We start from the raw sequence: 25,980 nt of genomic DNA, 5'->3' as shown, positions 1-25,980 counted from the left end.
GAGTAGAAAATTTACTTGAGAGGCAGCAAAGAAGCAGCTCCCTCTGGTGCGCTGCCTGGTGCCATTAGCGCTGATTTTGCAGAGCGGAACAAGCTCCTAGCTCTCAATATCAGCACAACGTGCCGATTCTGCCCACTCGTGGAACTCTGCAGAATCGTGCTGAATTTTCATGTAACTCTGTGGAATTCCGGAGAGTGAAACTCTGCAAGTTTCGCCAACGCCTAATTGGGACTCGCTGGCAGGGGTGGATGGCCCAGCAGGCCCTCTCTTGTCCTGAGCAGGATTCAATTAGGGCTTGATGCTCCCCCTCGCTTACCCTTTCCTTCCGACTGGAATGATAATCTGGCTGCTGTTGTAGTGACAAGAACCGAATGACTTTTAATGAGAGTAGTTTCATGAGAATGAGTTAGTGACTGAGGGTTAAAGGAACCCGTGGCGGGATGGCGCTTCGCAGGCAGCCGACAGCTTCTTGTCGATATACGTACATTTAAAACACCACTGAAATGTGTTACTTACCCTTTATTTGGGGCCCAGCTTCATCAGGGAATAGAACTGAGGAACAGGAGGATGAAATTCTTTAATCACAGAAGGAGTAGTACTTATTCTCCTTTGAAAGGCAACAACTTGAGTAAGAAGCCGTCCTCTGCCCCTGTCCCCACCCAGGTGCAAATGCCACAGTGAGTGGTGGCATTAACGATGTGCTACAAAAGCACCCTTGCCCGAGAAGGGGGAGGCATGGGGCCTGTTGCTGGAGGCTCAGGGGCAGCCGGAGAACCCCAGCTCAGTTCTTCACATGTCCCCAACATGTTTGGGGCACTGGTCATTTGAGATGGGTCCAGGGTTACTGAAGAGGTAGCCATTAAGGAGGCGTGACCGATAGGAAACTTGTTGGCTCTGGAATGAGAAAAGCCCTTACTTCTTAGCCTGGGCGGAGATCGCGGAACTCCGCGAAGTGCAGAAAGAAACTCTGCCGCGCTACGTGGAGCTCCGCAAGTGGCGGAGTGCATTAGATAGATACTGTTTCGCGGTGATTTTCAGTGCCAGGTGCTTGTCCGCACTGTGCAATCATCGCGAACAGCACCATGCACAGTGCAAGCAGGCGCTGCTTCCTTTCTGCCGCTCGAGTAGATTTTTATTGGAGTGGCAGCTTTCTCAACCAGAACGGACAGTTTCTCAATGCGAGTGGTCATGAGCATAGGCGACCCATAGCAATGAGAAATCTGACCGCCCCCATTGAGAAATCTCGCCGGGAGGTAGATTATCCACGCCTCGCAACTTGATGTTGATGATCGCAAACAAGGAAAAATCTCAATGGGAGGTGGATTTTCCTTGCTCGCGCTTGCCAACTTGACGTTGAAGAACGCGAGTGAGGAAAAAACTCCGCTCTGCGGAACTCAGCGAGTTCCGCGTAACGCTGAGTGCGGAAAACTACACAAACTCCATGAGCAGAGCGGAGTTCACCGCCAAGGGTTACTTACTTCCTTCACTTCACCAAATTGTGTGACCCTGGATAAGTTTAATCTTCTGCCTAAAACGTGGGCACTATTAGAGTTAAAGTGATCCCGCTAGTACCAAGAGCGCAAAAACTGAGCCTGTGCCTTTAACTAGAGACAGGATTTTAGGGGTTTGGCGGGTCATGTTGTGTGATAGGTTAATGCACATGGTGTTCCGCCCCATTGCAAACTAAGATTCCTGCTTCAGTGCCAATCGATGAGTTATGTAAAAGTGTAAAAAACAAGGGGCAGATTTACCAACACTTGGGTTTGAGAAACTGATGCAAAGTGTAGAATTGGGATTTACTTCCCAGCACAAGGTTTTCGCGCTGGAAAATAACGCTCAAGTATCACAAAATGGCTCAATGCGGTACTTTGCGTCAAGGGGATGTATAATGGGTGGTACATGGGTGTCCCAGTGCAACCACATCCATAGTTTGATGCAAAGTCATAAGTATTAAAAATGGTAGACACAGCTTTGTGCCAAAAATTCACACTTTCTCAAGACAGGCGTAATGTTTGAGAAAACATCTCTTTTCTCCAGACTTTTAAAAAACTTTACATGTGTGCTGCACTCCACAGCACACATACACCCTTGGAAAAGTTTTAAAGCATGCCCATAAATAGTATTGTGCAAGGGTACCCTTGAAGTACAAAAGCCAAGCTAGACATCACAGCCTTGACCTTGCACTGTGGTGCAAAGGGGGCACATGTTGGGGTTGCAGCCGGTGTACTTCCCCTTACTGGCAGGGCCGGACTGGCCGTAGCGGGCACCGGGCAATAACCCGGCGGAGTGGGGCCGCCGAGCACTTTGCCAGGGCCGGTTTTGGTTCCCAGTCCGGCCCTGCTTACTGGAGGCCAAAGGAGACAGAGAGGTGCCACCTTGTGCCCTAGGAATGCAGATGGTTCCCTTACCAAACATTTCATGTGTTTAATCTGAGCTCAGGGTGCTTTTAAAATTCATCACAGTGGCAGCACCCCCTTCATTTATGAGAGAGGCCGGTGGACTGTTATCATTGAACGTTTATCAGAGAAGCAGCACAGGACTTTACTCCACTAACCCTCTCTGTCTAATTCATTGCAAAAGGGCAGCACTTTCATGCTTTGAAGTTGGATAAAGATCACAAGTAGAAAACAAATATGTATTAACAACAAGCCTGACTGTTCAGAAAGACACCTACCACATTTTATAACTGTAGCACTAAATTCAACAAATCTTTTAAAAATAGGTTCCCTTTCAGCCATTTCTGAGCTCAATTACACTTTGATTGGTGGAAAAGATTCATGTGATCAATAAAAAGTAAAACATAATGTAAAGGCTGTTCTGTACACATTTCTGCTTGAACAGGTTAACATGTTTTTGTAAAATAGACCAGTTCCACTTTAAGAGAGGGATATTATAAGGGAATAAGATTAATCATTGAGACCTCACTTCCTGTGATGTCTTTATGAAATACATATGCTAATTAGTCTCTCCCACTAACTTTCTTAGGGTTTGAGCCATGGGTGGAAGGCTGTGTGCGTTGTGCACCAGTGCGCTGTGCTACAGTGCGCCAGCGCAGAGGGCGGGAGAAACGCTGTTGTATCTTAGTAGATATGGTGCTTTCCTGCTCTCTTGGTCAACGCCTGCAGCATCTCTCGAGCTGCTGACCTTCTTTGCATCAAAGGATGGGGTGTGTGAGATGGCTCCACTGCGATGAAATCTGTACGGCGCTCGGTTACTCTTTGGAACTTGCTCCACACTCGATTACATATACCTAATATAGGATTCTCAATAATAGAAAAATCATAAACTATTCCAGCTAGCGTCCTGTGAGAGCAGGGTCTGCAGAGGGCAACAGAGAGGATGCATGTATACATTGATGTCGATATGCAGTGGCATGGACAATCTAGAAGAATACACGCGCCCCTCCCAACTCTAATGCCGTCCATTTCTGGGACCTGGGCAGACATCTACTCGGACCTCTAGGAAGGAGCCTGATAATGCCATGGAAGCTTCTGCCGTTCTAGTGAACTTCCAGCAACAGCAGGCACCTCCATCTACTCAGCCAACTTCTCATCCAGCCAGCTCCTAAAAACACTGGCGGGGACTCCAGATACCACCCCTGAAGGAAGCCTGTTCCACAGTCTGTCTGCGCTACCAAGGAGTCCCTTTCTGCTCCAGTGTCTACAGGGGGCCACCCCCCATCCTCGGCAGATGGCCTCGCGCGCTCTGCACTGTACTGATCTGTGCTGGAAGGGATCTCTGTTAACTGTGACGGGATTCACTCACATCCTACAAATACCAGGTGACTCCATGCCAATCCGTGACTTCCTGCTCCAGTCCCAGGCTTTTGTTTACCAAACCAGGACATCCTGGAAGCTGTAGTCCTAGTTTAATGTTGGCCTCAGCGAAATTTTAATGACCCCAGTGTAATTGGAGCAATTTCAGTAATTATGCATTACTCTTGTGATGCAAAATTACCAAAATTACGTGATTACGCCATGTTGAGTAATTAAGAGTATTTGGGGTAACAGTCCTATGGCAGGAGCACAGGAACAACGGACTAAGAGACTGAGCGGCTGCTGGTTACTGCTGTTCATGTCCTGTAGCATTGGTGCCATTTTTACAGCACAAAATGCATCCCTGGGTCCTTTTTGGACTCAAGGGTGCATTTCGCATTAAGGACAGGGCCGGACTGGGGCCCAAAACCGGCCCTGGCAAAGTGCTTGGCCAGTTCCCCAGGGGTTTGGGGGTGCGGCCGAGCTGTTTACCAGCGGCCGATATTGCAGCTATGCTGCAAAAACGGCCCTGTAACAATAACGCCCCCCAGGGTCCCAAAACCGGCCCCCAACCCTGGCGGCCCACCGGAGAAATGCCCAGTGCCCGCTATGGCCAGTCCGGCCCTGATTAAGGAAACAGTGCTAAATGCTGGATTTCGCTTCTCACACAATTATCCATATTTACACTATTTTTGCAGTCATTACGAGTGATTACGCAAGAGGGAAATATGCCCGTTACTCCCACCCCTGGTGCATTGCAAGTGAAACAACTGCCTGAAGGGGCTAGGTTGCAGGGGCTGCACTTGAATACAGCATCTCTCATGATACAGAGTCACCAGGTCACCAACCTGAAGGGCAGTTAATGCCAGTCTCGGTAGACGTCAGGGATTAGAGTCTGGGGGTCTGATACCTATCTCTGGGGTCCCCACCAGCAAGTCCTGCTCTGGCTCCTGATCCACCCTGGTGCTGTGCATAGTTCCGGGATTCCTTGCAGACACGCGTGCTCACTTCTAATGAACTTCAAGCTGGGCCAGTGCATGAGCCTGCCATAGAGAGGGACAGCTCCTCCCAGCTCTTGGACCGGTGACCAGAGAGGGGGCCGCCACCCATTCAAGGGTCATGGAGTCTCTAACCCAGAGCCCACCTATGCTTTGGGTACTCTCTGGTATCTAGGAAGTGGGTCACTTTTCCTTTGATCTCCAGATTTGGCAGGAAGGGGAGTCAAAGGAGAGGGTCAGCCCTGGCTTGCGACTAAATACAACTACCTGCTGCTGCCTGGGGGGCGAAGGAAGCACGGAAGGAGTAGGGGGGTCCCTGCACTTCAGACAGAGCTCCTGTGACCCACCTCCAATCATAGGAGCCTGACTCACTTCAAAAGGGCCTGGGAATGTTCCATAGCATCCCTGCCTGGCAGGCGCATCCTCAGCCTCCATCTTGTCACAAACGAGAGTTCCAAAATGGATCCTGCCGGCATTCAGTAAAGCGCGACACACATACTCCGCGCCTGCGGACTCATCCATACAGATCCAGTATGCAGGCATCATCCGCAGGACCCCGGTGAAAGGATGAGGCAGAGCTTGCAAGTAGGAGAGGGAAGGTAGAAGGTAACTCTCCTACTGAAGGAGACAGCTGAAAAGCCTAGCTCCTCCTACTAAAATCAGGTCCTGGCACTCCTGTCAGGCATCCTCATGCGTGCAAAGTCTCTCCATGCCTGCAAAGTCTCTCCATGTGACAGTGACTCCTTGCCTGTAAAGCGTCTCCATGCATACAGAGATCCCCCATGTGCAAAGTCTCTCCACGCCTTCAAAGTCTCTCCATGTGACAGTGACTCCATGCCTGTAAAGCGTCTCCATGCATACAAAGCGCCCCATATGCAAAGTGTCTCCATGTCTGCAAAGTCTCTCCATGTGACAGTGACTCCATGCCTGCAAAGCGTCCCCATGCATACAAAGCGCCCCATATGCAAAGTGTCTCCATGTCTGCAAAGTCTCTCCATGTGACAGTGACTCCATGCCTGTAAAGCGTCTCCATGCATACAAAGAGCCCCCATGTGCAAAGTGTCTCCATGTCTGCAAAGTCTCTCCATGTGACAGTGACTCCATGCCTGCAAAGCGTCTCCATGCATACAGAGAGCCCCCATGTGCAAAGTGTCTCCACGTCTGAAAAGTCTCCATGTGACAGTGACTCCATGCCTGCAAAGCGTCCCCATGCATACAAAGCGCCCCATATGCAAAGTGTCTCCATGTCTGCAAAGTCTCTCCATGTGACAGTGACTCCATGCCTGCAAAGCGTCTCCATGCATACAGAGAGCCCCCATGTGCAAAGTGTCTCCATGTCTGAAAAGTCTCTCCATGTGACAGTGACTCCATGCCTGCAAAGCGTCTCCATGCATACAGAGAGCCCCCATGTGCAAAGTGTCTCCATGTCTGCAAAGTCTCTCCATGTGACAGTGACTCCATGCCTACAAAGCGTCTCCATGCATACAAAGCGCCCACATGTGCAAAGTGTCTCCATGTCTGAAAAGTCTCTCCATGTGACAGTGACTCCATGCCTGCAGTGTCTCCATGCATACAAAGAGCCCCCATGTGCAAAGTGTCTCCATGTCTGCAAAGTATCTCCATGTGAAAGTGACTCCATGCCTGCAAAGCGTCTCCATGCATACAAAGCGCCCCCATGTGCAAAGTGTCTCCATGTCTGCAAAGTCTCTCCATGTGAAAGTGACTCCATGCCTGCAAACCGTCTCCATGCATACAGAGATCCCTCATGTGCAAAGTGTCTCCATGTCTGCAAAGTCTCTCCATGTGAAAGTGACTCCATGCCTGCAAAGCGTCTCCATGCATACAAAGCACCCCCATGTGCAAAGTGTCTCCATGTCTGCAAAGTCTCTCCATGTGAAAGTGACTCCATGCCTGCAAAGCGTCTCCATGCATACAGAGAGCCCCCATGTGCAAAGTGTCTCCATGTCTGCAAAGTCTCTGCATGTGACAGTGACTCCATGCCAGCAGTGTCTCCATGCATACAAAGCGCCCACATGTGCAAAGTGTCACCATGTCTGCAAAGTCTCTCCATGTTAAAGTGACTCCATGCCTGCAGTGTCTCCATGCATACAGAGAGCCCCATGTGCAAAGTGTCTCCATGTCTGCAAAGTCTCTCCATGTGAAAGTAACTCCATGCCTGCAAAGCGTCTCCATGCATACAGAGAGCCGCCATGTGCAAAGTGTCTCCATGTCTGCAAAGTCTCTCCATGTGAAAGTAACTCCATGCCTGCAAAGCGTCTCCATGCATACAGAGAGCCCCCATGTGCAAAGTGTCTCCATGTCTGCAAAGTCTCTCCATGTGACAGTGACTCCATGCCTGCAGTGTCTCCATGCATACAAAGAACCCCCATGTGCAAAGTGTCTCCATGTCTGCAAAGTCTCTCCATGTGACAGTGACTCCATGCCTGCAGTGTCTCCATGCATACAAAGAACCCCCATGTGCAAAGTGTCTCCATGTCTGCAAAGTCTCTCCATGTGAAAGTAACTCCATGCCTGCAAAGCGTCTTCATGCATACAGAGAGCCGCCATGTGCAAAGTGTCTCCATGTCTGCAAAGTCTCTCCATGTGAAAGTAACTCCATGCCTGCAAAGCGTCTCCATGCATACAGAGAGCCCCCATGTGCAAAGTGTCTCCATGTCTGCAAAGTCTCTCCATGTGACAGTGACTCCATGCCTGCAGTGTCTCCATGCATACAAAGAACCCCCATGTGCAAAGTTTCTCCATGTCTGCAAAGTCTCTCCATGTGAAAGTGACTCCATGCCTGCAGTGTCTCCATGCATACAGAGATCCCCCATGTGCAAAGTCTCTCCACGCCTTCAAAGTCTCTCCATGTGACAGTGACTCCATGCCTGTAAAGCGTCTCCATGCATACAAAGCACCCCATATGCAAAGTGACTCCATGCCTGCAGTGTCTCCATGCATACAAAGAACCCCCATGTGCAAAGTTTCTCCATGCCTGCAAAGTCTCTCCTTGTGACAGTGACTGCTTGCCTGTAAAGCGTCTCCATGTATACAGAGATCCCCCATGTGCAAAGTCTCTCCACGCCTTCAAAGTCTCTCCATGTGACAGTGACTCCATGCCTGTAAAGCGTCTCCATGCATACAAAGCGCCCCATATACAAAGTGTCTCCATGTCTGCAAAGTCTCTCCATGTGACAGTGACTCCATGCCTGCAAAGCGTCTCCATGCATACAGAGAGCCCCCATGTGCAAAGTGTCTCCATGTCTGAAAAGTCTCTCCATGTGACAGTGACTCCATGCCTGCAAAGCGTCTCCATGCATACAGAGAGCCCCCATGTGCAAAGTGTCTCCATGTCTGCAAAGTCTCTCCATGTGACAGTGATTCCATGCCTACAAAGCGTCTCCATGCATACAAAGCGCCCACATGTGCAAAGTGTCTCCATGTCTGAAAAGTCTCTCCATGTGACAGTGACTCCATGCCTGCAGTGTCTCCATGCATACAAAGAGCCCCCATGTGCAAAGTGTCTCCATGTCTGCAAAGTATCTCCATGTGAAAGTGACTCCATGCCTGCAAAGCGTCTCCATGCATACATAGCGCCCCCATGTGCAAAGTGTCTCCATGTCTGCAAAGTCTCTCCATGTGAAAGTGACTCCATGCCTGCAAACCGTCTCCATGCATACAGAGATCCCTCATGTGCAAAGTGTCTCCATGTCTGCAAAGTCTCTCCATGTGAAAGTGACTCCATGCCTGCAAACCGTCTCCATGCATACAGAGATCCCTCATGTGCAAAGTGTCTCCATGTCTGCAAAGTCTCTCCATGTGAAAGTGACTCCATGCCTGCAAAGCGTCTCCATGCATACAAAGCGCCCCCATGTGCAAAGTGTCTCCATGTCTGCAAAGTCTCTCCATGTGAAAGTGACTCCATGCCTGCAAAGCGTCTCCATGCATACAGAGAGCCCCCATGTGCAAAGTGTCTCCATGTCTGCAAAGTCTCTGCATGTGACAGTGACTCCATGCCAGCAGTGTCTCCATGCATACAAAGCGCCCACATGTGCAAAGTGTCACCATGTCTGCAAAGTCTCTCCATGTTAAAGTGACTCCATGCCTGCAGTGTCTCCATGCATACAGAGAGCCCCATGTGCAAAGTGTCTCCATGTCTGCAAAGTCTCTCCATGTGAAAGTAACTCCATGCCTGCAAAGCGTCTCCATGCATACAGAGAGCCGCCATGTGCAAAGTGTCTCCATGTCTGCAAAGTCTCTCCATGTGAAAGTAACTCCATGCCTGCAAAGCGTCTCCATGCATACAGAGAGCCCCCATGTGCAAAGTGTCTCCATGTCTGCAAAGTCTCTCCATGTGACAGTGACTCCATGCCTGCAGTGTCTCCATGCATACAAAGAACCCCCATGTGCAAAGTGTCTCCATGTCTGCAAAGTCTCTCCATGTGACAGTGACTCCATGCCTGCAGTGTCTCCATGCATACAAAGAACCCCCATGTGCAAAGTGTCTCCATGTCTGCAAAGTCTCTCCATGTGAAAGTAACTCCATGCCTGCAAAGCGTCTCCATGCATACAGAGAGCCGCCATGTGCAAAGTGTCTCCATGTCTGCAAAGTCTCTCCATGTGAAAGTAACTCCATGCCTGCAAAGCGTCTCCATGCATACAGAGAGCCCCCATGTGCAAAGTGTCTCCATGTCTGCAAAGTCTCTCCATGTGACAGTGACTCCATGCCTGCAGTGTCTCCATGCATACAAAGAACCCCCATGTGCAAAGTTTCTCCATGTCTGCAAAGTCTCTCCATGTGAAAGTGACTCCATGCCTGCAGTGTCTCCATGCATACAGAGATCCCCCATGTGCAAAGTCTCTCCACGCCTTCAAAGTCTCTCCATGTGACAGTGACTCCATGCCTGTAAAGCGTCTCCATGCATACAAAGCACCCCATATGCAAAGTGACTCCATGCCTGCAGTGTCTCCATGCATACAAAGAACCCCCATGTGCAAAGTTTCTCCATGCCTGCAAAGTCTCTCCTTGTGACAGTGACTCCTTGCCTGTAAAGCGTCTCCATGCATACAGAGATCCCCCATGTGCAAAGTCTCTCCACGCCTTCAAAGTCTCTCCATGTGACAGTGACTCCATGCCTGTAAAGCGTCTCCATGCATACAAAGCGCCCCATATACAAAGTGTCTCCATGTCTGCAAAGTCTCTCCATGTGACAGTGACTCCATGCCTGTAAAGCGTCTCCATGCATACAAAGAGCCCCCATGTGCAAAGTGTCTCCATGTCTGCAAAGTCTCTCCTTGTGACAGTGACTCCATGCCTGCAAAGCGTCTCCATGCATACAGAGAGCCCCCATGTGCAAAGTGTCTCCACGTCTGAAAAGTCTCCATGTGACAGTGACTCCATGCCTGCAAAGCGTCCCCATGCATACAAAGCGCCCCCATGTGTAAAGTGTCTCCATGTCTGCAAAGTCTCTCCATGTGACAGTGACTCCATGCCTGCAAAGCGTCTCCATGCATACAAAGCGACCACATGTGCAAAGTGTCTCCATGTCTGAAAAGTCTCTCCATGTGACAGTGACTCCATGCCTGCAGTGTCTCCATGCATACAAAGAGCCCCCATGTGCAAAGTGTCTCCATGTCTGCAAAGTATCTCCATGTGAAAGTGACTCCATGCCTGCAAAGTGTCTCCATGCATACAAAGCGCCCCCATGTGCAAAGTGTCTCCATGTCTGCAAAGTCTCTCCATGTGAAAGTGACTCCATGCCTGCAAACCGTCTCCATGCATACAGAGATCCCTCATGTGCAAAGTGTCTCCATGTCTGCAAAGTCTCTCCATGTGAAAGTGACTCCATGCCTGCAAAGCGTCTCCATGCATACAAAGCGCCCCCATGTGCAAAGTGTCTCCATGTCTGCAAAGTCTCTCCATGTGAAAGTGACTCCATGCCTGCAAAGCGTCTCCATGCATACAGAGAGCCCCCATGTGCAAAGTGTCTCCATGTCTGCAAAGTCTCTGCATGTGACAGTGACTCCATGCCAGCAGTGTCTCCATGCAAACAAAGCGCCCACATGTGCAAAGTGTCACCATGTCTGCAAAGTCTCTCCATGTTAAAGTGACTCCATGCCTGCAGTGTCTCCATGCATACAGAGAGCCCCCATGTGCAAAGTGTCTCTATGTCTGCAAAGTCTCTCCATGTGAAAGTAACTCCATGCCTGCAAAGCGTCTCCATGCACACAGAGAGCCCCCATGTGCAAAGTGTCTCCATGTCTGCAAAGTCTCTCCATGTGAAAGTAACTCCATGCCTGCAAAGCGTCTCCATGCATACAGAGAGCCCCCATGTGCAAAGTGTCTCCATGTCTGCAAAGTCTCTCCATGTGACAGTGACTCCATGCCTGCAGTGTCTCCATGCATACAAAGAACCCCCATGTGCAAAGTTTCTCCATGTCTGCAAAGTCTCTCCATGTGAAAGTGACTCCATGCCTGCAGTGTCTCCATGCATACAGAGAGCCCCCATGTGCAAAGTTTCTCCATGCGTGCAGAGTGTCATGGGACTGACAACGCCTCAGAGTGAAGTTCTGACTGCCGCTAATGAGATAACCGAAGGTTTAATAGAGATTAACAACCCAATAACTCCATCTCGTGCTAGACTAGCGCGGGTAGATAACACTCAGCTCATATCTTCAGAGGGTGAAAAAATTACTGAAATGATGATCCCAGCTGGTTCGTCTGAACTTGAATCCGGGGATTTTTATTCGGTTTCAGAGAATTCGATCTCCTCTTCTGAGGAGCTGGCCATGCAGTGCGCAAAACAAATGACTTTTGAACATGAGTTTGAGTCCGATGAGGACGAAGTGAATGCTAGCGCCGAGTATGAGGAGGAGGATACTCCAATTACAGTTAGGGATGCCACTGAGGCATCAATGATAGAGGGGCCTATTGATACTCAAAATGCTCAGGATGTACAAGCCGGGGACATTACACTTGCTACAATTTATCAGACGATTCTGAGCCATATGGACAAAACGGCATTAGAGAGCCAAAAAATTCAAAATTCATGTCGTAAACTACAAGGCTCAATAAGAAGGCTGGTGAAGGTACAGTCAGATTTTGGAGAACGCTTCACGGAGGTTGAAACTAGGATCTCTAATATTGAAGATGAACTGATTAAACAAAAATCGGTCACGGAGACTTTGAATAGCAATAAAGAGGATGTATTGTGGAAAATGGCCGAAATGGAAAATCGCTCTCGTCGGAATAATTTGAGATTAATGCAAATTCCGGAGGGTAATGAAGGGCAGGATCCACGGAAATTTGTAATAGATCTTTTTCAGAAGGCGTTTCCAAAACTGAATAAATGGGACTGGGAGCGTGAAATCGAAAGGGCTCATAGATTTCCGTTCAAGATTCAATCACGCCCTGGGCAGAACCCATCCAGACCTAGGCCACTTCTTGTTGCTTTCAACAGCTTTCGAGCTAGAGAAGATATTTTTCAGCAAACTCGGCCTAATACTCAAGCGATGGCTGATGGATTCACTTTTTTCTTTACACCGGACTTTTCAAAGTACACAATGGACGTTCGATGGCAGCTGCGACAGTTAGTGGACTTATTTAAAAAAAAGGGCGCCCAGGCGTATGTTATGAACCCTGCCAAACTTAAAGTGATACATAAGGATAAATCAAGATTCTTTACTAATGTAAATTCAGCCAAGGAGTATCTACAAGCATTGAAGGATCCTTAATTTATTTATAATCACTGTAAATTTTTTGTAACTCTCTGGTAATTCCAGTTGAACTGAATGCCTAATATTAGGGTAACTGTACTGATTATTATTATTATTATTCATTCATGAATTGTTTGGGATCATAGATAAGTGATCAGATTAGAAAACTATAGGGTACAGGGCAGGAAGGCCTTTGTAGCTCTTTCTTTTTCTTTTGGTTTGCCGTGGTGTTTAGCAGCGATGGGATCACGCTCACATCCATCCATAGGACTGTGTCCTAAAGCCCGATTTCAGGGAAGGGAGGGTTGGCTCTTGCAGAGGTTGGGGGGTGGTCAGGGGTTTGGGAGGGGCAAGGGTCATTGGGTAAGGTGTAAGGTTTGGGAAGGGTTGGGGAGCAATGGTAAAAAAAAATTTCATGACAGTAACATGGGAGAGTGTTGGCGATGAAAAGGTTATGTTTGTTTCACTTGCTGATAGTCAAGGTGTAAAACTGTTCAATTACTGGCTAAACAATGTCAATGACTATCCTCTGATTTTGGGGAAAAAAAAAAAAAAAAGTCTGTATGAATCGTAGTATTAAGATCTGCTCATTTAATGTTTCAGGGCTTAACTGTAGCAATAAAAGACGCAGAATAGCTGCAGAAATACGATATATTCCTCCCGATATTGTATGTCTACAAGAGACACATTTATCTTGGGACAGAAGGACATTGGTCACAGATTTGGGCTATACGCTGATTGTTGCTTCTCAACAAACTAATAATACCAGAGGGGTCATGATTCTTTCTAGAATTGGATATTGCACGGTGAGTCGTAAATTAGCGGATAAATGGGGTAGGTGGGCTTTATCAGAAATTATAGTATCTGGAATGGCTTTTACCATTTGTACAATTTACGGCTCCAATTTAGATGAGGCTGAAGTTTTGCAACAATTAAATATTGAACTTGCCGATTGGAAAACTCCGTTAATTTTATGTGGAGATCTCAATATTAATCTGAACACTTGCGAGCTAATGGCTGGTCTAGAACATTATAATGGACGTAAACCACGAGTATTTAAGGTCCTATATGATTTAGTAATTGATCATGGGTTGATTGATATATGGAGTAAATGGCACTCTACTCTCCCGGGATATACTTTCTACTCTGCACCTCATAAGAAATTTGTTCGGTTAGATTACTTTTTTACGTCCTCAACTATACAACATCAAACTAAGATACAAACCTTCCCCAGAGTTACCTCGGACCACTCCCCCATATTACTTGAATGCTCTATTTTAGGGGACTATAGAGATACAAGGAGTTTTTCATTTGATAGGAAGCTGTGCTTAGACGAACAATATAGAATTCATATGATGGGATGGATGACAGAATTTTTTTAAATTAATTTAGGTACCGCTCACATTTCAATACTTTGGGACACTTTCAAGGCTTGTTTTAGAGGAGAAGCTATAAGTTTTGGTCTATATAACCAAAATAAATTACGGTCTCAAATGGGAGAGCTTTATGAATCATTAAAGACTGCAGAAGTAGAGCTTGCTAAAGCAATAAAAATACCGGACAACGCATCACAGATCACTATAGCCGAAGCAAAAATTGCACAATGTAAGGCGATGATAACTGGGGTTTGGGCGGAAGAGATTGCTCGGAAATACTTAATAAATAAAAGACATATTCATGAATATGGTGAATCTATAGGTCGCTCATTAGCGTTAAGATTAAAAATGAAAACAACTTCTCGATTGATCCCCAAACTACAAGATCAATTCGGGATAGTACAAGAATCACCAAAGGCTATATTAGATATTTTTCATCAATTCTACTCTGACCTTTATACTCAGCAATCAAAGTCTAATGTAGTTCAAATTCCGGATGTTTGTATAATAAATCAATTAACTGAAATAGAGGCAGAAGCCCTGGATAGCCCTTTTACTATGGCAGAACTAGAGATTGCAGTTAAGAACATTCCGAATGGCAAAGCTGCCGGTCCAGATTGCATCCCGGGGGAAGTTTATAAATGCTTTTTTGAGTCAATGAAGCCTGTGATGTTAGAAACATTTAGGATGGCACAAAATGGAACTGCCCCAAATACATGGAATGAAGCATCAATAGTAGTGTTTAGTAAAAAGGGGAAACCACCAGAGCTACCTGGCTCGTATCGACCAATATCCCTACTTAATTGCGACAGTAAGCTTTACTCAAAGATGATTTCGAATTGTTTATCCAAAGTTATCTCGTCATTAGTTACAACTACCCAACACGGTTTTATACCTAAAAGAGGAACGGTTTCTCATATTAATAAGGTTATAACCTTATTTGATATTGCAGAAGCTGAAAAGAGAGATTTGGCATTGATACTGCTCGACGCGGAAAAAGCTTTTGACCGGGTAGAGTGGGATTACTTATGGGAAGTGATGGGAAGAATGGGATTTGGGAAAGCTATTTTAACTGCAATTCAAGTTCTATATAAAACTCCTAATGCGAGAATTACTGCTATGGGTCTTAAATCCGATAAGATTAATATCACCAGAGGGACACGACAAGGGTGCCCTTGTTCACCTTTACTTTTTGCACTGTATATTCATCCTTTTATTATTAGTTTACAAAATTCGCTCCATATTAAACCGTTTGTAGCTTCAGGTATTCCTCATTCTGTATTTGCATATGCAGACGACATTGCAATAACGACAACTGATCCCAGGGAAGCAATAGTGGAGATCGAACTTTTAGCTAGAATTTTTGGAGCTATATCAGGGTATAAACTAAACTCTGCTAAAACCCAAATACTATGTACAAAAAGCATACAGTTTAACGAATCGCGTGTAACAGAAGAGGTTACTTATTTAGGCATTAAGATCAGAACTCAAATGTTAGAGATAACTGACAGTAATTGGAAAGCAATTATACTTCAAATCAGACAATCGTTAGATAGATGGAGCCGACTTCAACTATCAATAATTGGTAGAGGAAATATCATCAAGATGAGTGTTCTTGCCAAGATATTATATCTATTTCGTAGTATTCCACTTGAATTTTCTCACAAACAGATACAGCAATTACAAACTATTTGTGGAAAATTCTTCTGGGCTCCTGGTAAGGTTCGAAGAGGTATGAAATGGCTAACACTTCCAGAAGAAAGAGGTGGACGAAACCTGCCTGATTTTTTAAGTTACTATTATGTCTGCTTTTTGCAGAAAATGAGTTATATTTTGACTGGTGACCCTCCGAAAAATGATGCGGAAGCTCCTTCTATTTTTTTTTTAATGCTGGGAGAGCAAGCTAAAGGGTGCTTATTAAAGGAACTGGAAGGTCACTACTATAAGCATACTCGCTTTAAGGTATTGGCCTCAGCGTTTAGAGTGTGGAGAAACATTAAGAAATTGATTAATTTTGGTAGAATCTCATATTACACACCTTTCGATGCGGATAAAATACTCCCCTCAGTTTTTTGGGACAATAATGCGAAAATTTGGGTCAAAAAGGGGATCTCCAAAATTGGTGACTTATATGACAATAAAGCAATATTTTTAACATATGCTAAGCTGATAGAGAAATATCAGCTTTCTCAATCCTCATTTTTTAAATATCTCCAACTTCGAGACTTTTGTTTTAAAAATCAGATAGCGGCATCTTCTAATAATATATTAGAAGGGATTCGCCTTCAAAAAAGGATTGCTTCACTTTATCAGGCTTTGATGGAATATAGACATGATGATTTACATAAATATAATTTGTATTGGATAGAACATTTGGGAGACCCTCAAATTGATATATCTGAATCTTTAAAATTGTCAAAAGAAATTTGTCTTGCCGCTAATCTAAAAGCTCAAGTCTATAAGACGCTTTTTAGGTTATATTATACTCCTAAACGTATGGCAAGTTGGTGAAACAAATATGATGGAAAATGTTTTCGTTGTGGGGATCCGGACGCTGATATGGCGCATATTTTTTTTTACTGTATAAAACTCTCTGATTTTTTTAAGAGAATTGAATCATTTGTATCGTTGCTACTAGCATGTCCTTTTAAAATTTCGCCTACACTTATGTTACTGGGAATTGGTCATAAAACGGATAGCCATTTACTAGATCATAAGTATTTTTTATTTCTTGTAATGACTGTGGCACGTTTATGTATTGCTTCAGAATGGTTATCACCAGACGCTCCGACTTTTGAAATTTGGAGATCAAAGCTGTATCGTATTTATGAAATTGAGTGGAATTTATATGCATTGAGGGGAGCTAGGAAAAAACGCATCGGTTTATTAATTTGGGGAGCGTTAACAAATTTTTTAGAGAATGGTTGAAGTCGGAGATACGGGATTTATTTAGGAATTAAACATTTTTGTATCCTTTCAATTAATGCTACTTTTTCACTGCCAAAATATTTATGTGATGTATGAATTTAAATGAACTGTCATGAATAATAAAAAAAATTAAAAAAAAAAAAGTCATGGGACATGATCATGGAAGTTGACCACCCTAAAAGACACATGCCGATTGTGTACCATACTGGACGCCATGACTCCTCCGTTTCTTTAGTAAGGAGTCAAGCTTCATCATCAGGCATCTCCAAACAATGACTCAGTGTGGGGTTTGTTCAACTGCAGCTCACAGCACATTTTTTGCTTGAGGGTAGGGATGGGCAGGGCCATCATGTGCCATGCTGGGTCCTATGTTGCCATGCCACCCCCAACCCACCCCTACGTCTGTGTGACATTTGTCAGAGCACAGCCCCACTAGGTGCATCCAAATGACCCTTGGTGGAGGTCACCACCGTGGCCCAAGTGTGATCACGTGATCATTGGGGCCCTCTTACTTTTCCACTTGAAATAACTACTCTAAGGTTCGCATTTGACCTTACGCCAAGCCCCAGGTCTGGCTGCAGCTTGTGTGGTCACCTCTTTCTGTGGTGGGTGTGACCTGACGCTCACCTCTTAGGTCAGGCTGCAGCTTGTGGATCACCTCTTCCTGTGGCAAGTGTGACCTCACGCTCACCCCCTGGGTCAGGCTGCGGCTCGTGGCATCAACTGTCTCTGTGGTGCATGTGTCCTCGCACTCACTCCCTAGGCCAGGCTGTGGATTGTGGGATCACCTCTCGATGTGGTGAAAGTGACCTCATGCTCACCCCCTGAGTCAGGCTGCGGCTTGTGGGATCACCTCTCTCTGTGGCACGTGTGACCTCACGCCCACCAACAAAGTCAGGCTGCGGCTCATGGGATCACCTCTCCCTGTGGCGAGTGTGATCTCACGCTCACCCCCTGGGTCAGGCTGTGGCTTGTGGAATCACCTCCCACTGTGGCGAGTGTGACCTCACGCTTACCCCCTGGGTCAGGCTGAGGCTTGTGGGATTACATCTCTCTGTGGCAAGTGTGACCTCACGCTCACCCCCTAGGTCAGGCTGTAGCTTGTGGATCACCTCTTCCTGTGGCAAGTGTGACCTCATGCTCATCCCCTGGGTCAGGCTGCGGCTTGTGAGATCACCTCTCTCTCTGTGGCACGTGTGACCTCACGCCCACCAGCTAAGTCAGGTCGCGGCTCGTGGGATCACCTCTCCTCTCCTTGTGGCGCGTGTGACCTCACGCTCACCCTCGAGGTCACGCTGCAGCTTGTGGATCGCCTCTCTCTGTGGCGAGTGTGACCTGACGCTCACACCCTAGGTCAGGCTGCAGCTTGTGGGTTCACCTCGCGATGTGTCGAATGTGACCTCATGCTCATCCCCTGGATCAGGCTGCGGCTTGTGGGATCGCCTCCCCCTGTGGCGAGTGTGACCTCACGCTCACGCTCACCCCCTGCGTCAGGCTGAGGCTTGTGGGATCACCTCTCGCTGTGGAGAGTGTGACCTCACGATCATCCCCTAGGTCAGGCTGCAGCCTGTTTGGATCACCTCTCCCTGTGACGCATGTGACCTCACGCTCACCCCCTAGGTCAGGCTGCAGCTTGTGGATCACCTCTCTCTGTTGCAAGTGTGATCTGACGCTCACCCCCTAGGTCAGGCTGCGGCTTGTGGGATCACCTCTCGATGTGGTGAATGTGACCTCATGCTCACCCCCTGGGTCAGGCTGCGGCTTGTGGGATCACCTCTCCCTGTGGCGAGTGTGACCTCACACTCACCCCCTAGGTCAGGCTGCGGCTTGTGGGATCACCTCTCTCTGTGGTGCATGTGACCGCACGTTCACCCCCTGGGTCAGGCTGCGACTTGTGGGATCACCTCCCCCTGTGGCGAGTGTGACCTCACGCTCACCTCCTGGGCCAGGCTGCGGCTTGTGGGATCACCTCCCCCTGTGGTGAGTGTGACCTCACGCTCACCCCCTGGGTTAGGCTGCGGCTTGTGGGATCACCTCTCTGCGGCGAGTGGGACCTCACGCTCGCCCCCTGGGTCAGGCTGCAGCTTGTGGGATCACCTCTCTCTGTGGTGAGTGTGACTTCACGTTCACCCCCTAGGTCAGGTTGCAGCTTGTGGAATAACCCCTTCCTGTGGCGAGTGTGACCTCACGCTCACCCCCTGGGTCAGGCTGCGGCTTGTGGGATCACCTCTCCCTGCGGCGAGTGTGACCTGACGCTCACCCCCTGGGTCAGGCTACGGCTTGTGGGATCACCTCTCTCTGTGGTGCATGTGACCTCATGCTCACCCCCTGGGTCAGGCTGCGACTTGTGGGATCACCTCCCCCTCTGGCGAGTGTGACCTCACGATCATCCCCTAGGTCAGGCTGCAGCTTGTTTGGATCACCTCTCCCTGTGACGCATGTGACATCACGCTCACCCCCTAGGTCAGGTGCAGCTTGTGGATCACCTCTCTCTGTTGCAAGTGTGACCTGACGCTCACCCCCTGGGTCAGGCTACGGCTTGTGGGATCACCTCTCTCTGTGGTGCATGTGACCTCATGCTCACCCCCTGGGTCAGGCTGCGACTTGTGGGATCACCTCCCCCTGTGGTGAGTGTGACCTCACGCTCACCCCCTGGGTTAGCGGTACAAAAGGGGGTGGTGATGGACAGAGCATCAGAACCAATCAAACACTCACACCCAGTCAACAGATCTGGGTTTGATCCATCACCGTTCTTTAGCCCACTCTACCACCCCAGTTCAGACATGGCCATATGCACATCACTCTGACCCTGTGCCTCATGGGAACAGTCCAGCCCGAACTGCCAAGCCATGCCTTCCCTGGACCGGAAACAAGCTTCCTAGGACCGGTTTCTGGCATTTCAGCTGTCTTCAGCCAGACTTGCTTGAATCCAGTGGCAAAGTGAGCAAGGGACTCAACGTCTGAGCATACCCTGCCAACATATGGCGAACAAAGCGGTACAAAAGGGGGTGGTGATGGACAGAGCATCAGAACCAATCAAACACTCACACCCAGTCAACAGATCTGGGTTTGATCCATCACCGTTCTTTAGCCCACTCTGCCACCCCTGTTCAGACATGGCCATATGCAAATCAGTCTGACCCTGTGCCTCATGGGAACAGTCCAGCCCGAACTGCCAAGCCATGCCTTCCCTGGACCGGAAACAAGCTTCCTAGGACCGGTTTCTGGCATTTCAGCCGTCTTCAGCCAGGCTTGCTTGAATCCAGTGGCAAAGTGAGCAAGGGACTCAACGTCTGAGCATACCCTGCCAACTTATGGCGGCGAACAAAGCGGTACAAAAGGGGCTGGTGATGGACGGAGCATCAGAACCAATCAAACACGCACACCCAGTCAACAGATCTGGGTTTCATCCATCACCGTTCTTTAGCCCACTCTGCCACCCCAGTTCAGACATGGTCATATGCAAATTAGCCTGACCCTGTGCCTCATGCCAGATCTGATGACTGGGTGTGAGTGTTTGATTGGTTCTGATGCTCTGTCCATCACCACCCCCCTCTTGTACCGCTTTGTTCGCCATACGTTGGGAGGGTATGCTCAGACGTGAGTCCCTTGCTCACTTTGCCACTGGATTCAAGCAAGCCTGGCTGAAGACGGCTGAAATGCCAGAAACCGGTCCTAGGAAGCTTGTTTCCGGTCAAGGGAAGACATGGCTTGGCAGTTTGGGCTGGACTGTTCCCATGAGGCACAGGGTCAGACTGATTTGCATATGGCCATGTCTGAATTGGGGTGGCAGAGTGGGCTAAAGAATGGTGATGGATCAAACTCGGATCTGTTGACTGGGTGTGAGTGTTTGATTGGTTCTGATGCTCCGTCCATCACCAGCCCCTTTTGTACCGCTTTGTTCACCCCCTGGGTTAGGCTGTGGCTTGTGGGATCACTTCTCCCTGTGGCGAGTGTGACCTCACGCTCACCCCCTGGGTCAGGGTGCAGCTTGTGGGATCACCTCTCCCTGCGGCGAGTGGGACCTCACGCTCACCCCCTGGGTCAGGCTGCAGCTTGTGGGATCACCTCTCTCTGTGGTGAGTGTGACTTCACGCTCACCCCCTAGGTCAGTTTGCAGCTTGTGGGATCACCCCTTCCTGTGGCGAGTGTGACCTCACGCTCACCCCCTGGGTCAGGCTGCGTCTTGTGGGATCACCTCTCCCTGCGGTGAGTGGGACCTCACGCTCACCCCCTGGGTCAGGCTGCGGCTTGTGGGATCACTTCTCCCTGTGGCGAGTGTGACCTCATGCTCACCCCCTGGGTCAGGCTGCGGCTTGTGGGATCACCTCTCCCTGCGGCGAGTGGGACCTCACGCTCACCCCCTGGGTCAGGCTGCTGCTTGTGGGATCACCTCTCCCTGTGGCGGTGTGACCTCACGCTCACACTCTAGGTCAGGCTGCGGCTTGTGGGATCACTTTTCCCTGTGGAGAGTGTGACCTCCCGCTCACCCCCTACGTCAGGCTGCGGCTTGTAGATCACCTCTCCCTGTGGCGAGTGTGACCTCACCCCCTAGGTCAGGCTGCGGCTTGTGGGATCACCTCTCCCTGTGGCAAGTGTGACCTCACGCTCACCCCCTAGGTCAGGCTGCAGCTTGTGGGATCACCTCTCCCTGCGGCGAGTGTGACCTCACGCTCACCCCCTAGGTCAGGCTGCGGCTTGTGGGATCACCTCTCTCTGTGGCGCGTGTGACCTCACGCCCACCCGCTAGGGCAGGGTGCAGCTTTTGGGATCACCTCTCCCTGTGGCGAGTGTGACCTCACACTCACCCCCTAGGTCAGGCTGTGGCTTGTGGGATCACCTCTCTGTGTAGCCAGTGTGATCCCACGCTCACCCCCTAGGTCAGGCTACGGCTTGTGGGATCACCTCTCCCTCTGCAAGTTTGACCTCACTCTCACCCCCTAGGTCAGGATGCGGCTTGTGGGCTCACCTCTCTCTGTGGCGAGTGTGACCTCACGCTCACCCCCTAGGTCAGGCTACAGCTTGTGGGCTCACCTCTCTCTGTGGCGCGTGTGACCTCATGCTCACCCCCTAGGGCAGGGTGCAGCTTTTGGGATCACCTCTCCCTGTGGCGAGTGTGACCTCACACCCTAGGTCAGGCTGCGGCTTGTGGGATCACCTCTCTTTGCGGCGCGTGTGACCTCACGCCCAGCCGCTAGGGCAGGCTGCAGCTTGTGGGATCACATCTCCCTGTTGCGAGTGTGACCTCACTCTCACCCCCTAGGTCAGGCTGCGGCTTGTGGGCTCACCTCTCTCTGTGGCGCGTGTGACCTCATGCTTGCCCCCTAGGTCAGGCTGCGGCTTGTGGGATCACCTCTCCCTGTGGGGAGTGTGACCTCACCCCCTAGGTCAGGCTGTGGCTTGTTGGATCCCCTCTCCCTGTGGGGAGTGTGACCTCACACTCACCCCTAGGTCAGGCTGTGGCTTGTGGGATCACCTCTCCCTGTGGGGAGGGTGACCTCACACTCACCCCTAGGTCAGGCTGTGGCTTGTGGGATCACCTCTCCCTGTTGGGAGTGTGACCTCACACTCACCCCTTGGTCAGGCTGCGGCTTGTGGGATCACCTCTCCCTGTGGGGAGTGTGACCTCACACTCACCCCTAGGTCAGGCTGTGGCTTGTGGGATCACCTCTCCCTGTGGGGAGTGTGACCTCACACTCACCCCTAGGTCAGGCTGTGGCTTGTGGGATCGCCTCTCCCTGTGGGGAGTGTGACCTCACACTCACCCCTAGGTCAGGCTGTGGCTTGTGGGATCACCTCTCCCTGTGGCGAGTGTGACCTCACACTCACCCCTAGGGCAGGCTGTGGGTTGTGAGATCACCTCTCCCTGTGGCGAGTGGGATCTCACAATTTGGCGGCAGATTACGAGTCTGACCGGAGTTTACAGAGCGGACTCCCCTCTGCCCCTTCTCCACAGTGGGGGGCGGGGGGGTGGGGTTCTTCCAATGTGACACCCAGTGCCTGGTCCCGCCCTTCTCCATCCCCCTCGCCTCCTCTTTCCCTCTCTCTACCCTCAGCTGTTGTTTGCCCAACTGACTCTTTTCTTCTTTTTTATAAATCTTGTCTAGTTCTCTGCTCCGCTCCCCTCGTCGCTCTCCTGTGCCCTCCTCTCCTCCCTTCTGCACTGCCCTCCTCCTGCCCTCCTCTCCTCCCTTCTGCACTGCCCTCCTCTCCTCCCTTCTGCACTGCCCTGCCCTCCTCCTGCCCTCCTCTCCTCCCTTCTGCACTGCCCTCCTCTCCTCCTGCCCTCCTCGCCTCCTGCCCTCCTCTCCTCCCTTCTGCACTGCCCTCCTCTCCTCCCTTCTGCACTGCCCTCCTCCTGCCCTCCTCCTGCCCTCCTCCTGCCCTCCTCTCCTCCCTTCTGCACTGCCCTCCTCCTGCCCTCCTCTTCGCTCTCCCTGACTTGTGGTGTCTCTGTTTCTGTAACTGTTTAGTAAAATTGTATTATTATTAGATGATAAAAACGACAATAATAATCATCCTAAATAATAATTAATAAAAAAAAGTCATCTATAAAAATAACAATTGTGGTTGTAAAATACAGATAAGAATGGTGATCGCAGCTCGCGAGGCGATAGGAATATTAGTGATAATAATAATCCTTGCGCTTCTACAGGGCACCATAGGAAGTAATGGGCCCCGGTGCGGGGGAGAAACTTTCCTATAGAACCACCGCGGTCCCTGCACATTCCTGCCCTCAGCCCCAGCCCCAAGCACCACTGCCCTCCGCTCCACTGCCCTCAAGCACCACTGCCCTCAAGCACCACTGCCCTCAAGCTCCACTGCCCTCAAGCTCCACTGCCCTCAAGCTCCACTGCCCCCAAGCTCCACTGCCCTCAAGCTCCACTGCCCCCAAGCTCCACTGCCCCCAAGCTCCACTGCCCCCAAGCTCCACTGCCCCCAAGCTCCACTGCCCCCAAGCTCCACTGCCCTCAAGCTCCACTGCCCTCAAGCTCCACTGCCCTCAAGCTCCACTGCCCTCAGCCCCAGCCCCTCAGCCCCAGTCCAACTGCTCTCAGCACCAGCCCCCATCCCCTCTGCCCCACGGTCCCACTGCTCTCAGCCCCAGCCCCACTGCCCTCAGCCCCAGCCCCCATCCCCTCTGCCCCTCGGTCCCACTGCCCTTAGTTCCACTCCCCTCAGCACCAGCCCCTCAATCCCAGCCCTCAGCCCCACTGCCCTCATCCCCAGCCCCTCAGTCCCAGCCCTTAGTCCAACTGCCCTCAGCACCAGTCCCCATCCCCTCTGCCCCTCGGTCCCACTGCCCTTTGTCCCACTCCCCTCAGCACCAGCCCCTCAATCCCAGCCCTCAGCCCCACTGCCCTCATCCCCAGCCCGTCAGTCCCAGCCCTTAGTCCAACTGCCCTCAGCACCAGCCCCCATCCCCTGTGCCCCTCAGTCCCACTGCCCTCATCCCCAGCCCCTTAGTCCCAGCCCTTAGTCCAACTGCCCTCAGCACCAGCCCCCATCCCCTCTGCCCCTCGGTCCCACTGCCCTTAGTCCCACTCCCCTCAGCACCAGCCCCTCAATCCCAGCCCTCAGCCCCACTGCCCTCATCCCCAGCCCCTCAGTCCCAGCCTTTAGTCCAACTGCCCTCAGCACCAGCCCCATCCCCTCTGCCCCTCGGTCCCACTGCCCTTAGTCCCACTCCCCTCAGCACCAGCCCCTCAATCCCAGCCCTCAGCCCCACTGCCCTCTGCCCCTCACCTGGGGCCTTGTCCACGCGCCCTCCGCGGCTCCCGCATAGGCGCACCTTGGAGACGAGCAGGAGCAGGTGCTTCTGGCACAGGGACTTGGTGCCCCGGGGGCACACCTTGCGCTGGGGGGGCAGCGGGCGGGTCACCACGGCCTCTCGGGTCTCCCTCTTCTGGCGGATCAAGGTGCTGGCGAGGGCGGCCATGGCTGCGCCATCCAGGCGCCGGCGGAGCGGCGAGAAACCCCCTCTCGGGGGACGCGGACCAGCGGCTACATCACCAGATCAGATCCGCGGAACTCCCGGGGGCTCCAGCATCCTTCCTAGCCGAGGAGAAGCAGCGCGGAGGGTCGGCGTGCCTGTTGCAGAGAGCTGTGTGTACGCTCTGGGGTGCTCACGTCTTCATCCTTCTGTCGGCAGAAGGTGTTGATGCACCAGTTAGAGATCTGTCTGTAAGCTCCTGTTGTCTTATGCCTCCATCCTTCCTGGGTCGAAGCAGCTCCAAGTGTTAATGCGCCTGTCACAGAGACCTGTCTGTAAACTCCATATAGCTTATGCCTCCCCACTTCCTGGGTCAAATCAGCTCCAAGTGTCAATGCGCCTGCTACAGAGATCTGCTTGTAAGTTCCTGCTCCATCCTTCCTGGGTCGAAGCGCCTGCTACAAAAGTCTGTGTGCAAGCTCCTGCTGTCTCACGCCTCCATCCTTCCTGGGTCGAAGCAGCCCCAAGCGTTAATGCGCCGGCTACAGAGTGCCTGGAAGCTTCTACTGTCACATGGCTCGCACCTTCCAAGGGCAGAAACAGCTCCTAAGGTTAAGGCGCCTGGTGCAGACGTCTCTGTCGAAGTTGCAGGTGGCTCGTGCCTCCACCCTTCCTGGGGCTGCAGCAGCTCCCAGGTGGCACTGCATCTCCAGACGCTACGGCACCTGCGGCAGAGATGGGCTTGGAGGCTGCAGGGCACTCCTGCCTACTTCCATCCTGGAGGAGAAGCTGCTCCAGGGTCTGGGCGCCAGTTGCAGACTCATGCCCCCCACCCTTCTAAGGTTCCCAACATGAGTAGCGTCGAGTTGGGCAACGTTAACAGCTATTATTGAAAGCGCCTAGAGGCACCCGGTTCTGGCGTGTGATGCCAGGACTCCCCAGGTTCGCTCAGCCTCGCCGCGCAAAGCGATCTTTGGGACGATGCGGGTCCTACCAGGTGTACTTGCTGTTGATGCGCGAGAGTAGAGATGCAGAACCTTAACCCAACACGCCCTGCCTGGCGAAGGGGGTGGGGAGGGGACGGGACGCCCGCCGTAAAAAGGAGGCGGCGGCACAGCAGCTGCCTCCGGGACTGGTGATCCTGCCCTAGAGACTCGAGATCCGCCGACTTTCCTGCAGGATCGCCCTGGATCCGCGAAGGATGCCGGAACCGGCGCCGGCCAACTCAACGACGGTGTGTATTGAGCAAGATCACGGGCTCGCCAGGGGTTGAG

General features: G+C 50.7%; 1 protein-coding gene across 1 annotated transcript in view; it reads right to left on the bottom strand.

Moving 5' to 3' along the window:
- FGF11 (fibroblast growth factor 11) overlaps positions 1–25,698 on the bottom strand; it is a 433,912-nt gene extending 408,214 nt beyond the window's left edge. Inside the window, exon 1 of the mRNA XM_085637555.1 lies at positions 24,520–25,698. Coding sequence (XP_085493681.1) covers positions 24,520–24,712 — 193 coding nt within the window. The 5' untranslated portion in view covers positions 24,713–25,698. The remainder of the gene's footprint in view (positions 1–24,519) is intronic.
- Between the last annotated feature and the right edge of the window lie 282 nt (positions 25,699–25,980).

The sequence above is a fragment of the Triturus cristatus genome, chromosome 12 (genome assembly GCF_964204655.1).
Source record: "Triturus cristatus chromosome 12, aTriCri1.1, whole genome shotgun sequence".
NCBI classification, from domain to species: domain Eukaryota; kingdom Metazoa; phylum Chordata; class Amphibia; order Caudata; family Salamandridae; genus Triturus; species Triturus cristatus.
This window is presented reverse-complemented; position numbering and strand designations above follow the sequence as displayed.